This window comes from Galendromus occidentalis, unplaced genomic scaffold (genome assembly GCF_000255335.2).
Source record: "Galendromus occidentalis unplaced genomic scaffold, Mocc_1.1 scf7180000077431, whole genome shotgun sequence".
Classification (NCBI taxonomy): Eukaryota; Metazoa; Arthropoda; class Arachnida; order Mesostigmata; family Phytoseiidae; genus Galendromus; species Galendromus occidentalis.
Genome location: NW_003805419.1, coordinates 1,172,971 through 1,187,774, shown reverse-complemented (window position 1 = coordinate 1,187,774; position 14,804 = coordinate 1,172,971). Strand labels below are relative to the sequence as shown.

The 14,804-nt window shown below is 50.5% G+C and overlaps 2 protein-coding genes across 2 annotated transcripts; one reads left to right on the top strand and one right to left on the bottom strand.

The window, feature by feature from the left end:
• Window positions 1-15: 15 nt before the first annotated feature.
• LOC100909265 (calcitonin gene-related peptide type 1 receptor) lies at window positions 16-11,683 on the bottom strand. The gene is given in 13 exon segments (XM_029111325.1): window positions 16-679; window positions 816-1,025; window positions 1,113-1,207; window positions 1,293-1,356; window positions 1,472-1,532; window positions 1,746-1,943; window positions 2,031-2,146; window positions 2,252-2,346; window positions 2,479-2,744; window positions 2,864-3,033; window positions 3,446-3,639; window positions 8,313-8,411; window positions 11,584-11,683. Coding segments are annotated over 12 exon segments (1,641 nt in total). The 5' UTR covers window positions 8,361-8,411; window positions 11,584-11,683; the 3' UTR covers window positions 16-555.
• On the top strand, window positions 3,400-8,061 carry LOC100909122 (sodium-dependent phosphate transporter 1-A). Its single transcript, XM_003742769.2, has 5 exons — window positions 3,400-3,768; window positions 4,568-4,738; window positions 4,980-5,123; window positions 5,224-5,259; window positions 6,320-8,061. The coding sequence occupies exon 5, from the start codon at window positions 6,552-6,554 to the stop codon at window positions 7,986-7,988; it is 1,437 nt and encodes a 478-aa protein (XP_003742817.1). The 5' UTR covers window positions 3,400-3,768; window positions 4,568-4,738; window positions 4,980-5,123; window positions 5,224-5,259; window positions 6,320-6,551; the 3' UTR covers window positions 7,989-8,061.
• Window positions 11,684-14,804: the final 3,121 nt, after the last annotated feature.

The window sequence follows — 14,804 nt, the reverse complement described above, 5'->3', positions numbered from 1 at the left end:
TGCCGATTCTCTGAGATTAACCTTGTTTATGATGTGAAATCATTCTCTCTCGTCGTTATCATCACAATGGTGTACCCAAGGGTTCATGGGCGATTCGTCCCGGTTACCTCAATTCCCAAACGGGTGCTGAAAGGTCTGGAGTATGACGAATTCCGGACGTCGACGATCATCGTTCGTTTCGGAACACAACGACCGGCATCGACCGCTTCTAACTCCACTGGAGCATGAGGGAAGGAAAATGGGTCCTCCTCTGGATTATTCTCATCATGACAATCTTTGACTATCAACATTGACTAGAGCTCTCGAAAAGTTCTCCAAAATATTACAATAATGATTCCATACGATTTTCCTAATCTGCTAAATCCGGATATACGATCCTTAATTACGAAGGGCCACCAATTGAGATCGCCTTGAACTGAAACAATGTGAGCATCTCCCTCCTTCCGGCTGGAGGATGTCTATTCTGTGACTCGGATTTGAAGTTCTGCGATTCGAGGGGACTCGAGCAGTTTTTCATTTGAGCTCACCCACTAGCTGTCATTTCGAGTTTGCAAGCTAGACGATGGACGCCCTGTGGAGCAAGCCCGACGAAGCGTCGCTATGCATCGTGATCATCGACATCCTTGCATCAGCACTGGGCTTCTGCATCACGAGCTCGAACTGACGTTGATCCGTTAGACTGCAAGGAGCTGGTTACAATTTTCATCACTTGACTACTTTTTTTCCACCACCTTGCTTCCCCTCTCCATAGCCTGATCCATTGCCGACCCTCAGCTAAATCTACTTGACGATGATCGCTCCTCGATGGAACTCACCGGTAATATGCCTTCTTGAGCTGATATTGAACCTCCCCGTTGAGATAACACAACACGAGTGAAACGAAAACTCCCTGAGAGCTTACGCAGAACCAGGATATGTAGGACGTGAGGAGTTTGTTCGCGCAGGCGGCTCCCGAGGCGAATATCGAGACCACGAAGTGCACTCCGAACAGCGGTATCAGAATGAGGCAAGCGCGGAATATCCGTCTGAGAGGAGAGCAAAGAAATAGAGTACAAGGTCTCGCGGGAACCAGGAGGGGAGCTCGCATGCCACCAATTCCAATCTCAGCCCACCTGAGATTGTTTTCCTGGAAGTTTTCCGCATTCTCTGGACCCTGTAGCTTCCCAGCGATTACGAACACCACTCGGATCATGAAAACAACGTTCAGCTGAAATGTCGAAAGTGTCACGAGTGTCTCAGGATCAAGGAGGGTGGAACCGAGGGCTAAGTATATTCGTCGGGACTTCTCTCACCATGAGGCAAAGCGTGGCAGGACCCGTTACGATATAGTCGTAAATTGTTATGGACCGCCAGCAACTGCATCGTCGGGGGAGGAATAAGGAGAGCCTGGGTTAGGGACTTCTCGACTCGGAACTGAGCCCAGAGCCATCACTATCAACGCATCGCATTTCGCCTCATCGACAGAACTCACTCAGCATTAGCAAACACCGCACTACAGACGGCGTAGATGAGCACGAAGAGCGCGGGCATTCCTGTAACGAGCAAGAAACTGTACCCTCAAGTTCGTTTGCCGAGAAAAAAGACTGACGACATGATGTTCTCGCTCCTCACGAAGTGAAAGTCTCCTATAATCTCTGAGCCGAAGCGGAAAGGGAAAGGGAAGGTGACCAACTCTCCGATAGCTGTGCGCCTGACGTGCGGTGGAAGACAAAGAGCAGGAACATTTCTCCGTGCTGTGAGCTTACCCCAACCGAGAACGTAGTACTTAGCCAAGGTTGAATAGCTCACGAATGCTTGTGTTACGAGAGTATACAGATAGAATCCTTCGCACAGCATCCAAGTGTATTGAGAGCACCAAAAATACTTCTGGAGCACTTGCAAGAGCTTGCACCACCACTAGAAAGTAATTGAGCCGTTTCGTCACTCACTTTCGGTGGATCCCTCTCTCCAAGAGCTGAACCAAAGGACCTCGAAATCGAGTTGGTAAGAACAAGGACTCACCACATTGTTGCGCTCCAACAATATTTGGCGTTGAGAGACTTCAGGAAGAGTGAGTACGCAATGATCTATGAGTTGCATGAGAGATGATAGCATCACCGATGTGACTAAGTGTTTGTGCATGGTAATCCGTTGACATTGTAGCGAGCTGTGAGCGAGATTCGAAGCGGATAAATCGTGAGTCGGAATCTAAGAGTAGGATGGAATCTTCCATCGGTGATCTTGATAGATCTTGACAAGCTCACACCCTCACCGGAAGTAGCTGAATATCACTATTGCTGGTAAGCAGAACACGACGCTTAGCGTGAACAGCACAATAGCGAAATAGTACACGCTGGCGATTTCACCCTGCGGGAGTCACGGTGACGGTGATTGCGAGTGGCGAAACCTTCCCGGAAAACCCCGTTGCTTTCCGAGGAACTTCGACGAATCGCGCATCGATTTCTATACCAAGGGAAAGATCTCGAGTCGAGAGCTCACTTTTCCTTCCTTGGGCGTACAGCCGCTGTAGTCCGTGTACTCTTCGTTATTTGTCGTGTTTCTCCGGTACCAAGTACTGTCTGATAGACACCGCCTCGTTGATACGTATGTACATTTCGGCGCAGAGGCGTACAGGAATCCAGGACACGGCATTCCGACCGTGGAGTTCGCAGGCGCATCTTCGAAACATGTCAAACCGTCCCAGGTACCTGGACAGTGCCCTTGTGGTGTAGCTCCCAAACGCGTCTGAGTCCGCTGGCAACATTCTTGGGAATCGAGAGGAATGTAATCAATGTCCAAGCATGGGTTCTCCCTCCAGCGGAGAGTTATTCACTGGGGTGAATGCAGTTTATACGTGGAAGCTTCAAAACATTTCGATACTTACCGACAGCGTGCTTGACACAGGATACCCATCGTAGACCTGCTCCAGAGATGCTCTCTACCGCGCGGAAGAGGGTACTGGATTTTTCTTCCGTTTCCGGTATATGACAATCGCCTTCGTTGAAGCTCCGCGCGTCTCCGTTCAGACATACGAACGGTATGGCGAGACAAGGCCTGCGGGGGACAGCTAAGTGGATCAAGAGACGGAACTCCGGAGGGGCGCTTACAATTAGTTCTCAGGGAAAGTCTTCCCAGGTCGAGCCTCGAGCTCAGCCTGGAAAACCCTCGTTTGTTCGTTCGATCCAAGCCAGCATCGACGAGTATACAATACCGGAGGAACAGCTCAAGGAGAAATCTCGAACTTAAGCTTGGTCTACCATGGAATTGATGGAAGCCTCATGCCGGTCGCATGAATCGACCGCCCATTTGAGAAACAAGTTTCGATTGTTCGATACCAGAAGCGATAGGGAACTCGTACGTAAGCTACGTGACGAATCCGTCTCCATCGCTTTTAGCGTCATAGAAGTCGGTCTCACATTCATCGGCATAGAGCCGTTTGGGAGAAGCGGAGTTCCCTCTAACTCACCGCCGTTTCAGATGCTTGGCGTTCGTGTAGAAGAAACATTCTGCGGCCGTATGCAAGTGGAAATCGGCGGTGTCATCATAAAAGAAGCGGTTGCGAACCGAGCAGACGCGAGCGTTCTCCTTGACCGTCGCGGATCGGAGCATTGGATTCCAGGCGGGGTCGAATGAACATCGACGTTGAGCCAGAGCCCCTGCCTGCAAGCGTCAAGGGGCAGTCCTCAGTCTTCTATAATCATCGGATGTGACACTCGGATCGGGGGCCACTACGGCTGCTCGCTCGATCGCGCTCGAACGGGTGTCGAGCGTGTGATCCAAGTGAGAAAAGTGCGTTCCGGAACTATAACTCAATTAGTTACTGAAAATCATTCGGCCGAATAGTCTCGAAGAAACGCTCGAGTAAGGATATCGTTGCAAGCAGGCTATCAGAGATAAGCCGGAATAGTGCAGTTCCAATGGAGTCGAAAATCCCGCAGCGATCTTCACATCGTGGATGTCTGGCGTTCCGATGTCAGGTCTCTCTCCCAGACCGGGGCAACGGAGCAGCGTACAATCCCAAAATGTTTGAGGACCTTCATAGACGAAACGGTTGGAGAATCTTTGCGCGCTGCAGTAGCTCACGACCGCCGCAGATCCCAATGAGTTCGAAAACGTTGACCGTATCGATATCACAGCATTGCTGGAGTCGGTAGTGACAGATAGCCAGAAAGTTACGAGAAACCCGTAGAGGATAGGAAGGACATCAAAAGGCGGGAGGCTTCATCCCTCCCAATAGGTTGATTGACTCGAATCAATGGATCGGACCTTCGATCAAGTTACAGCCCGAGAATGGAATTCGAATTCCTAATTCGAAAGTTTCGTTCTAGCGTGTCTCAGTCGGCTCTTCTTCTTGAGTTTGCCCAAAGTCAGGAATTATTCAAGATTCACCGATCCTTGGCAATCAGCGGGTCACTACAGGGCGGCATTTCCGTTGTTTTTGACTTGTCAAAGCGGATAGCGCTTTCCGAGAAAACAAAGTAATATTGCCGTCATTCGATTGTTCCGCCGAGAGCACCTTACCGTGAACCAGCCTTGGTCTGCGCTGCTCTGTTCCGTGTGCCAACGCGATTCTTCTTAATCATTCCAGGAATTTTCCAATGATTGTGAAGATTTCCTCGGGGGAACGCGCGGCTGCCGGGGAACCAGATGCTGAATGAGCGCGAATACCGTAATTTCCGCCCCGTCACGCTCATTGATAGTACGTTGCATCCACTCTCCCACCTCCATCCTTAGCGGACCACCCGGAGGTAAAGTGCAGGTGAGGCTGCCGGATCTCTCAATCGGTGACCAGACAAGAGAGCCCTCATCCCCGCGGTCACATTCCCTCGTAACGTTATTATTGCATTTTTGATTGGTCACATCCACTTGATATCTTCATAATACAGTGCCAGCGATGTCAGTCTGAGGGAGGACACCTTGAAGCCTGTCTGTTCTCTCCAGTGTTTTCTTTCAATCAATGGAGGTAGAAACTGATCTTCTTGCTAATCTCTCACATACAGGCCGAGCGTCGATCCCGAGAGCACCGTCACATGCTCGGTGCGAGAATATTGAGCTGTCAGCAAGTCTCCGATACCAGTGTGGTTCCGTTCGTTCGTTCTCGCGATAAACGTTTCTTCAGAGCTCAGATACCTACGGACGGCAAGGTTTGTAGGTCCCGATAAGCCTTCAAATCAAAGTATCGGGGCCCGCCCCAGCGACGGAGGAATGCCCTTGCAGATGAACGATGTCCCAGAGCTCTTTCAGAATTCAAGCTGAGATTTCTCGAGGATTCTGACTAGGGTAAGCTCTCGTTTAGAACTCAGGGCTTTTGAGAGGGTGGCCTATGACCGGCCTGATTCGGGAGGGGTCTCGGTTTTCAGCGCTTAGACCAAAGTCGGAACCCTCATCACGGATATTTTCTCTGAATAGCCCGTGCCATGAGCTCTCCCCAGTTTCCACAGGATCGAGTTTTGTGACTGGTAGGTGGAGGGCACATATTGTTTCATTGCTTCAGAACTCGCGATAGGGTCATTTAGGAGGCTGTCCGGCGGCAGAGCCCAGATTTTGGTGGCCTCTGCCAGATTCGCAATCTGTGAACGTCGATTCGATGCTAGACACGAGATGCTCATTCTGAGACAGACGACTCTCGGTAATTCATTCACATAGGGGCAAAAAGTTTGACCCTGATCAGCGGTGGCCGACCGCTTTTTTTCAATGTGGCGACTAGGTGCCGACCCGAGACCGCAAATCGATCGGCACACGTTCCAGCCGATCTTCAGAACAGGCTGTGGATGCTGAAAAGTACTCAGTCGATCGACATCGAATCTCATCTGGGACGAGAGGACACTCCGGAGATATATTTCATTTATCAGACTTTCTCTCATCACGATTGTGGTCCCAGGTCCCGACAAATCCTTATTGGTATCCACTATCGGAAGGTCGAGATCATCGTATCGAAATTTGGAAATCATAATCATCTCAACATTTTCGTGGAGAGCTGATCTTGGTCTCGGAGACATGCGAATACACCTCTGGCTTCCCCCATGATAAGGATTGTATCCGATCGAACTCGTCTGCGACTTTTCCTTCGAGGGGCTCTTTGAACCGAAACCCCGGTTTTTCCTCAATTACTGAGAAATAATATTTTGCCCATAAAGAGGGCGTCGCGCGTAGTTGTGTAGCCCAACTACCTAACAGTGATACTACAAGAAACCTTGGTTGGCATGATTCCCGAGAATTTCTGAATCCCCCGAGTGGTATCGAATCCCTTAATCCGGGCGCTCCCAACAGGATGAGACCTCGATCTGCCGAAATGCAAGATTCTCCTCCAAGTCTAATGAGAGTCTCCAAAAATTCCCAGGTAGGCGCCGAGCTGGGAAAGACATCTTTACAAGGATTCATATAGTCAGCTTGAAGATAGTGGAAAGACAGAGGACTCCCTCGTGGGATTATCAGTACATGTGACTTGGAAGCGATGGCTTTATGATACGTCCACAAGTTTGCACTGCCTCGCTGCTTCGTTTACGCGCAGTGTCTTAGTTCTGCTCCATCAGAAGTGCGCGCGAGAGTGGCTCAACGGATCCAGTGACAAAATGTGGGTTGATCCCGATGAGGTGTACTGGATTCTGATTAGCGGTTTCATCGTCGCTTTCTTCTTGGCTTTCGGTGTCGGTGCCAACGATGTGGCAAATTCTTTCGGCACTTCGGTGGGAGCAAAAGTCCTCACTCTGCGACAAGCGTGTATCCTCGCAACGATCTTCGAAATCCTAGGAGCAGTTCTCTTGGGGTATAGAGTGTCTGAAACCGTGCGAAAGGATATTTATACCCCGGAGTTGTACGAAGGTAACGAGAAGACGCTCATGATCGGGAATCTCGCCGCTCTCTTCGGTTCTGCGGTGTGGAATATACTCGCGACCTTCTTCGCGTTGCCTATTTCCGGTACCCATTCAATTATCGGCGCCATTCTCGGATTCACGCTGGTCGCGAGGGGTTTGCGAGGAATCAATTGGATCGGACTTCTGAAGATTATCAGCTCCTGGTTCGTGTCTCCAGTCTTGTCCGGCATCGTGTCGTTCGTGATATTTTTCTTCATAAAGTCCTTCATCCTCAATAAGGACGAGCCGCTCGAGCCAGGTCTGCGGGCGCTGCCATTGTTCTACGGCTTCACCGTGTTCGTGAATGTGATTTCCGTGTCCCACAATGGTCCCAAACTCTTGTATCTCGATGACATTCCTCTGTGGGGTGCTCTTCTTCTTTCCCTTGGTATATCGTCGCTTGTCATGCTCGTAATCTGGTTCTACCAAGTTCCGAAGCTGCGACGGGACATAGCGGCGTCCCTCGCCAACGAACAGGCACCCACCATAGCACAAACGAGCGCGCTTCCGAACGGTGCTGAGAAGCAACGATTGACGGACGGAACTGCGGTGGAGAAATACGACCGCAGGGCATCGATTGCATCTCTGGAAGCCTCAATCCTGAAGGCCAAGACGTCAGAGGAAGAGGAGAAGCCGGAAGTGGCTAAGCTTTTCTCGTTCCTGCAAGTTCTAACGGCCATCTTCGGCTCGTTCGCGCATGGCGGCAACGACGTCTCGAACGCGATCGGACCCCTTATCGCACTGTATTTGATCTACGCAAACGGATCCGTTCATCAGGAAGATACCACTGGATCGGAGTGGATACTGCTGTACGGCGGCTTCGGGATTTGTGTTGGACTCTGGCTCTGGGGCAGGAAAGTAATTCAAACTGTCGGAGAGGACTTGACGAAGGTGACCCCAACGAATGGATTTTCGATCGAAATCGGTGCCGCGACCACCGTCCTGGCAGCGTCCAAAATCGGACTGCCCATCTCGACTACACATTGCAAGGTGGGCTCGATAGTGTGCGTGGGTTTGGCGAAATCGCAGAAAGCCGTGGACTGGAGCCTGTTCAAAGGAATCATCGCTGCGTGGCTCCTGACTTTGCCGATTACCGGGGGTTTGACTGCAATAATCATGGCAATCCTGATGCACGTCGTGAGCAACGTCAATTAGACAACAAAAGTTCTGACCGATCCCAGTCTGCGTTCTGTACATAAAAAACTACTAGATTTTCAAAAATAAATGTACATGATTGAAGAACTCGAGCGTCTTTCTTAGACACGAAGAGCATATCAATCATCGATTCCCTGGGTTTTCGCATGCCGCCGACATCCGACACGAGGATTCTCCGACCCGAGAGTGACCCAGACTCTTGGGCGGGATCCGGCTCGCGAGAAGAACGACGGAAATCGACGGGGAATCCGTGGATCAATGAACTCATTATCTACGAAAGATAATCATTTAGGAGCTATTCCCCGAATCTTTGTCAACACTTACTTGTATTGCGGATATGAGGCCGTATATCAAGAAACCGTAGGTTGCCATCGTTCTGAATGAAGCCACTCATTCCCTACGACATCAGTCTGAAGGTACTACCTGAGAAAAGAAGTTTCGTCAGCTCGATTTGCTTCTGTCGAGGAGTTCATTACGCCTTTCGCGGAACCGGTTTGTTTACCTACATCTCTCCAAGAGATTCCACTTCAATGTCTGAGAAAGCAGACATTCGTGCCTGTCGCGTCGGATCCACGCCCGATTTATGATATCCTCTCCCCGGTTCAAGGGACTGCTCTTCTTGTGACAGCTTCCGAGCATTGGAACACTCGTGAAGCGCTCCTCGCCATGTCATATCATTCTGTGCGGGCAATTCAGACATGGAGGGATATTGAGATCGTTCTTTGGCGAAATAATGGGGATGTCGTCCGTGTTTTGAGTGATCGGACTTTCAAGGCAATTATGACTCCTTCCAGCCCCTTGATCTTCGAAAATGCTGAGCGGAAGCGATGGTCCCCTCCCAATAAACTCCCAGAGGGTTAGATTTCTCCAGTGAAGCCCTCGTTACATCGTCGACCGCCTGCATGCCAGTGCGAGAGAACCGCGTAATACGAGCAAGTTCCCCCGACGCGATTTATGAGCTTTCCCCGGTGTCACTCAGCGCTCGTAATCAGTTTCCGGTGACGACCACCTCAGATGATGCTATCTCCTTTTGATGACCGAGGAGTAAAGAGTCGCCAGAATCTAATCGGACCGAATAACTCATTCACTCGTAATCTATTTCGGCTTTGGCTCCCAAGAGCGCGCGGATGATCCTCCGTCGAGCCACAACAGAGGAGGGGGGAATCGTCGCGGGAACGAACTCGATGCGACGGCTAGGTTCGCGGATCCGGGCTTCCTATCTCTAGTCCGACCCTTTTATGTCGTATCGGAGCCATGCGCCATTCGCTGCCATACCTCACGTTACAGCGCCGTTGGTCGCTGACGGAGCGAAGTAATTTAGCTTAGTGGATGCAGCGATTCGCCATAAACGAAGATTCGAGAGCTACACGCTCGTAGACCTGTTCCCCTACAGCTGCGAGAGCGACGTTGGATGCAGATGATCACAGAACTGAGCGGGCTGTAAAGTTCCCATGTCAAGAGATTCTTCGTACAAGGGAAGACATCGACTCTACGCAGGATAAGTCGACACCGTCCACCGCATCATCACCCCATCCTAGAGTTGACGTGATTATATCCCCAATCTATCGTTTCTGTGTCCCCAGCGACAACCTCATCACCGATTCTTCCTCATCTCGAACGAGGCGGAAGCGAGTAAAGAGTGTGGGTATTGTGAGTCAACCCACGGCTTCACAAACAATCTAGGTAAACATTGCAGCTCATCACAAAGTATGAACGATAGCACGCGATGTGACGAGACCTCATTCCGGAAGATGAAGAGTCGCATTATTATTTTTCTTCTAGGACTCGAACGTGCAAGACGACTCCTTGAATCAAAAACTTGCGCTCGCAGCCTGGCCCTGGAAGGCTCGGATGTCAAAAGTACGACGCGGACGTTAGTTAATTTGAAAACGCGAATTTTCGTCGCCGCTGATTAGGCTTGGATAGCACTGATGGAACAGAAGCTCCGGTTAACTCAGTTCAAGAGGAACGTCCCAGACAAGAGGGATGAATGTCTCAAAGAAATTGCTCCTTCTGTAGATCTCTCGTGACCGAGAATCGATGTCTACCTACTTCGAAGTTTTTCGGGGACGGAGGTCTTCTCATTTTTCCGGGAACGAAGCAAGCACCTGTCCGTGTTCCAATTGATCATTCTCGCTTTACGTCTCAAGATTGTGAGTTACTCTTTCATCGCTCTTTGGAACACAGTTCAGCTCAATCTCGATTAGACGTTCGCCGGAGTGCTCTATAAGATTATCAAGTGATTAGAATTTAGATCATATTTACGACTTTAAATAGAATACGTGAGTGTGGGCGCCGCCGTGTTGATGATGGCTCTTACCCAGAGGACACCGACGCGGCGAGCGAGGTTTCCCTCGAGGGTGAGGATTCTACAGTCATGGCTCCGCAGATATATCACCCTGTGATCGCGTTTTGGTTCTCTGGTCAGTGTTTAGGAGATATTATTCTCTATACTAAGCGCCCGGTTTGATAACGTCCTACAATCATCGCGATCCTTTAGCGCGTGAAGTTGGGGCATAGTACTCGTCACTTCCATCGAGCATGACGGGGGATGCGACGTTCGTTGGAGCGATTCCAGGGAGTCGACGATCGAAGTAAGGAAAAAACGGCTCCCTAGAGACGTCGACTCACACTTCTAAATTGGAACCGTGGACACCAAGCTCAAGGTTCGCTTCCGTGAAACGCTCGTGCTTCTGATACCGGTCTGAGCAGAAATCATTTCACGCCTTCTGGATCACAGAGGAAACAGAAATACGAACAATCGAGTGATGCGTTGTCCGCAGCGGGAGCCACGCGACCATGTGACAACTTTGCAGAGGCTAGTTATGAGAACACTGTTACCTTTATGAGATCTACGAACGTTACGAGCAAAGCCGTTTCGGGAGCGCTGACCCTATATGGCCGAAGGTGTGCGATTCGATTTGCTTGCCATCTCCTCACCCAATACGCAGACACGCCGCCGCTCTCATGAGTTCAGGGAAAGCGTCGATGTGATTCCATGAATAGCGAAGACCGAGGTTCCCATTGGTGCGAGGAACCTGCTCCTTCTCACGATCGGAGTTCCAGGTCTACGTCCGTGGATCATCCTCCGTTTTCCCCAGGGTACCATCTCGGGGAAGTTCACAGAGCAGACCAATCGGCCTCCCCGCAACGACGCAGAATACCTGAGCTGCCATTGTGCATTCCGTCCACATGTTTACGAGACCCCGGTCTGGGAAATTTCCCAGTTTCTCAACGATGTTCCCGAGCGATTGACCGCGACGAACATGTTCAATACATGAGACCCCTCTTCCGGCTATCAACGATGTTCTCGAGATCGAGCTGGTGCGGGTCCACAGTGCTAACAACGCGGTGAGCGACATCGTTTCTCATGTTCGACGCCGGACACTCGAAATCATTCGATTCTTGGCGATCGACCTGTCCCCACGGGATAGCGTTCGTCAAGCGCGCTTGTCTAATCTCAACGCGAACTACAACATTCGGTGAGTAGGGACGAACTGTCACGCTTACGATCGACAATGACGACTCTTTTCCGAATGTTCAGTTTTCAATAAAGCTTGATCATGTGAGAGTTCGATGGGGCATCGGGACTTACTTGTCACTTTGTTCGCTTCGATGGTGAGCGGTCGGTGCTTGACACAAACGTGCAATCGGCTCAAACAACTCTTTGCTGCAAGGAGCCACAGCACAAGATTATCCTCTGCTTCGACACTGAGATTAGCGCAGGAGAAAGGAACCGGCTGTTTTTACTACCTTTCGCCGGTGACTCTCGGTCTGCTTTCTCTTCAAGTGTGTGTGTGGAGTCTTCTCACGGAACAAAATAATGCAACCGTATCCCGAAAGCACTCTTGCGGAACTCCGAGGCCCGAGAGACGCAAGTGACCCCGAAGCGACGTCAACTATAGGCGGACGAAGCCTGTAGGTAGAACTTGTCTCCTCGAAGCCCAGCCATGTGCTTGTGTTTGCCGCCACGGCATCCGTGGAGAGTCTAGGCCCTTTCCGCAAATCACTTTATTACGGCTCCAGAACACGATAGCAGCGCTCGGCAACGAGCTTTGCTTACTTACTTGCCCTCTCGACTGTACCCGACTCGACCATAGTCATCTCGACTCTACGCCTCAGCTGTCTCGTAATAAAATTTTGTTTGCGCTTACGCTGTACGTCACCGAAAACGATTACAACGCCTAAAAGTTCCGAGCACTCCAATATCTCGCCGCAGGGGCAGAACAATTTTCTTATTAATAAATAGTCGAGCACTGGGAGCCGTGGACCGCGATCCAAGCACCGCGTATTCGATAACTTGAGTTCTCGAAATCGTACTCGGAATTTCGCTCCAGGAAGGTGTAACTCGGCTTTTCTTCCCGCAGCTGCCTGAGATCACGGACCACGCTCGTTCGATTAATTGAGCAAATTTTCCGATGATGAATCCAGATTTTTCCGACGAATGGGATGCTCCTACTGGAGCAGCTTCGCATTCTCTCCGTTGAATAGGTGGAACATTATATGTTTTGCCTTGCGAACGTTGCCGCGTCGGAGCGACGGAAAGACAGAGATGTGGCTCCGAACAAAAGCCATCGCATGAAGGTCGAGGACCGCCACGGTATCCTCAGAGTGTGAATTAAGGCGCTCGCCACGCTGCGGCGTAACGAATGGGCCCTCGATTGTCATGGGCTCCACCCGATATACCTCTGACATTCTCATCAATATAAGTACAATCTGCCTATGATGATGATTTCCAGGACACCTAGGAACTCCCAGAATGGCGTCTTCTCGGTGACAGGCTTCAGATGATTGATTATGCATCATATTCGATTTTGAGCTCATGTTTTGGAACTCCCATGGGAGTTTCGTATCTTGACCTTCCGTACTATATTCGCGCACTCTTGAATGGATCTTGTCCGGAGAGTCGATCGAGATGTCCAATGGTAGTGATTCGTGATCGACAAGAAGCGCATAAATTGCGGCTTCTTCCGCCCCTGGATCACGGATTGCACTGCGACGCGTTATGAAGGGTTCGTGATGCCGGAACCTGGATTAATGTCCGAAGAGAACGAGTGACGGCTAATGTGAGACTATATGGCGTTGTTACGCACGTCAGCCAACATAAGTCTGATTTCGTTCGAGAACACTCACTGCGAGACGGCATACTATCCAACTATCATGTCGGTCTATTTAGGATCGACAGAGAAATATCACCGATCATGAAACGGAGCCTCGGTAACTTGTCCCCATGACAGGACACGCATTCCCGGACAGAACCAATGAATGAGATTGATTGCGGTCATCGCGGCGTCTTCAGACATCCAGCCGGAATTAGATATCGCCGCTTAAGTATAGGAGTGAGGCTAGCTCAACGAGCAGTAGCGTGCTCCGGGGGGAGCGGAAAGGGGGGCGGGCGGTCTGCCTCGGGTGGACTTTCGAGGGGGGGCATTTCCGAGCCTCGACTATACTCCTTGAGATGCGAACGATCACTTCGTCGCGAAACCAGAGGGATTCAGAAATTGCGATCTCCAGACAGTCCAGGCGGATGATATTGTGACCGGAGTAAGCAGTATCGCGCGTTACAGCTTCCCTCGGAGCAAAATGAAGAAGCGCGGCTCAAGTGGTGATCTGTGGGCGTCTTCCTATTTCGAGTATCCTCTGTCGTGGACGAAACCACTGATTCGAGTCCAAATATTTTGTGTCCACTAGCTCTCAATACAATGTAATAAGTAATAATCATGGAACCTCCTAGCAATACTTTTATGCTTTGTTCATCTTTCGACAGTCAGAATATTCCCTTCAAGGGAGCAATTCAAACCCGATAATCAAACGCGGTTCTCGAGGCTGCCGGAATCCGACACATCCGTGACATGATTTCAGGCAAAATATTATAAGCTGAGACTCAAAAGCACGAGAGCGCTCCTGACCTCCGTCTCGGGCGGCACCATGGGGAAACACGCCACTGCCAACAAGTTACTCCAACACGGGAAAATGAACGATCAGATCGCCTGAGTTGCCGCACCTCCGAGATTCAAGCTTGATTCAGGCTCTTCTTACGCGGCTATAGCTAGCTACTGAATTGAATCTGCTCCTCTAAGACGGCTTTGACTTTGATTTGATCTCCGTCTTGTCCGGAAGTCGAGATTCTCTCGATCTCCTGGCAGCAAGGAAATGATTCCGGCGTCGATCAGCCTTCGGAATTCAATGTCGCTGAACGAGCTCGCCTTGAGCCAAAGTCCCATTTTAAAATCGATCTTGCGAGTAAAGGAGCGATCGAGGAAGTCCCCTATCGGAGATCATCGTCGAGCGAGCCGGGGAACTTGACGAATGAACCAAATCCCCTTTGCGACCACTCTTCATTCATTCAGGATCCCTTATGGATTCCCGGACCTGAGCTCCGACATGAGGATATGCTTGTTCACCGAGAGAACAGACAGACCTTCAGGCTCGCATAGATAGACGGAGGCTCGCCGTAGCGGGGAATGTTCCTCCTGCTTGAAGCCTGGAACCGGGAACTCCGCCCCAGAAGTCAAAGTGCCTTCCGAGAGAATATATCAGACAAATATTAAGCATCCGCGGAACGAGAGAGTGGATCTACAGAATCAAGGCTGTCTCTCGACATACATGCCCTAGGATTCGACCGAGCGCAGGCGAGGGCTATCCCATCAAGATCGCGAGCGAGGTATTGATATGTTTGCGTGCCGCCCGCGAGAGCATTATTCTATCGCCGACTTCAACCTCAGACTCTCGAAGGTAACTGGAAGATTATTGCACCGACCTGAAGAGAAACCTTCATGTCTGTCCCTCATACTCTAACTGGTGGGGCTCATACCC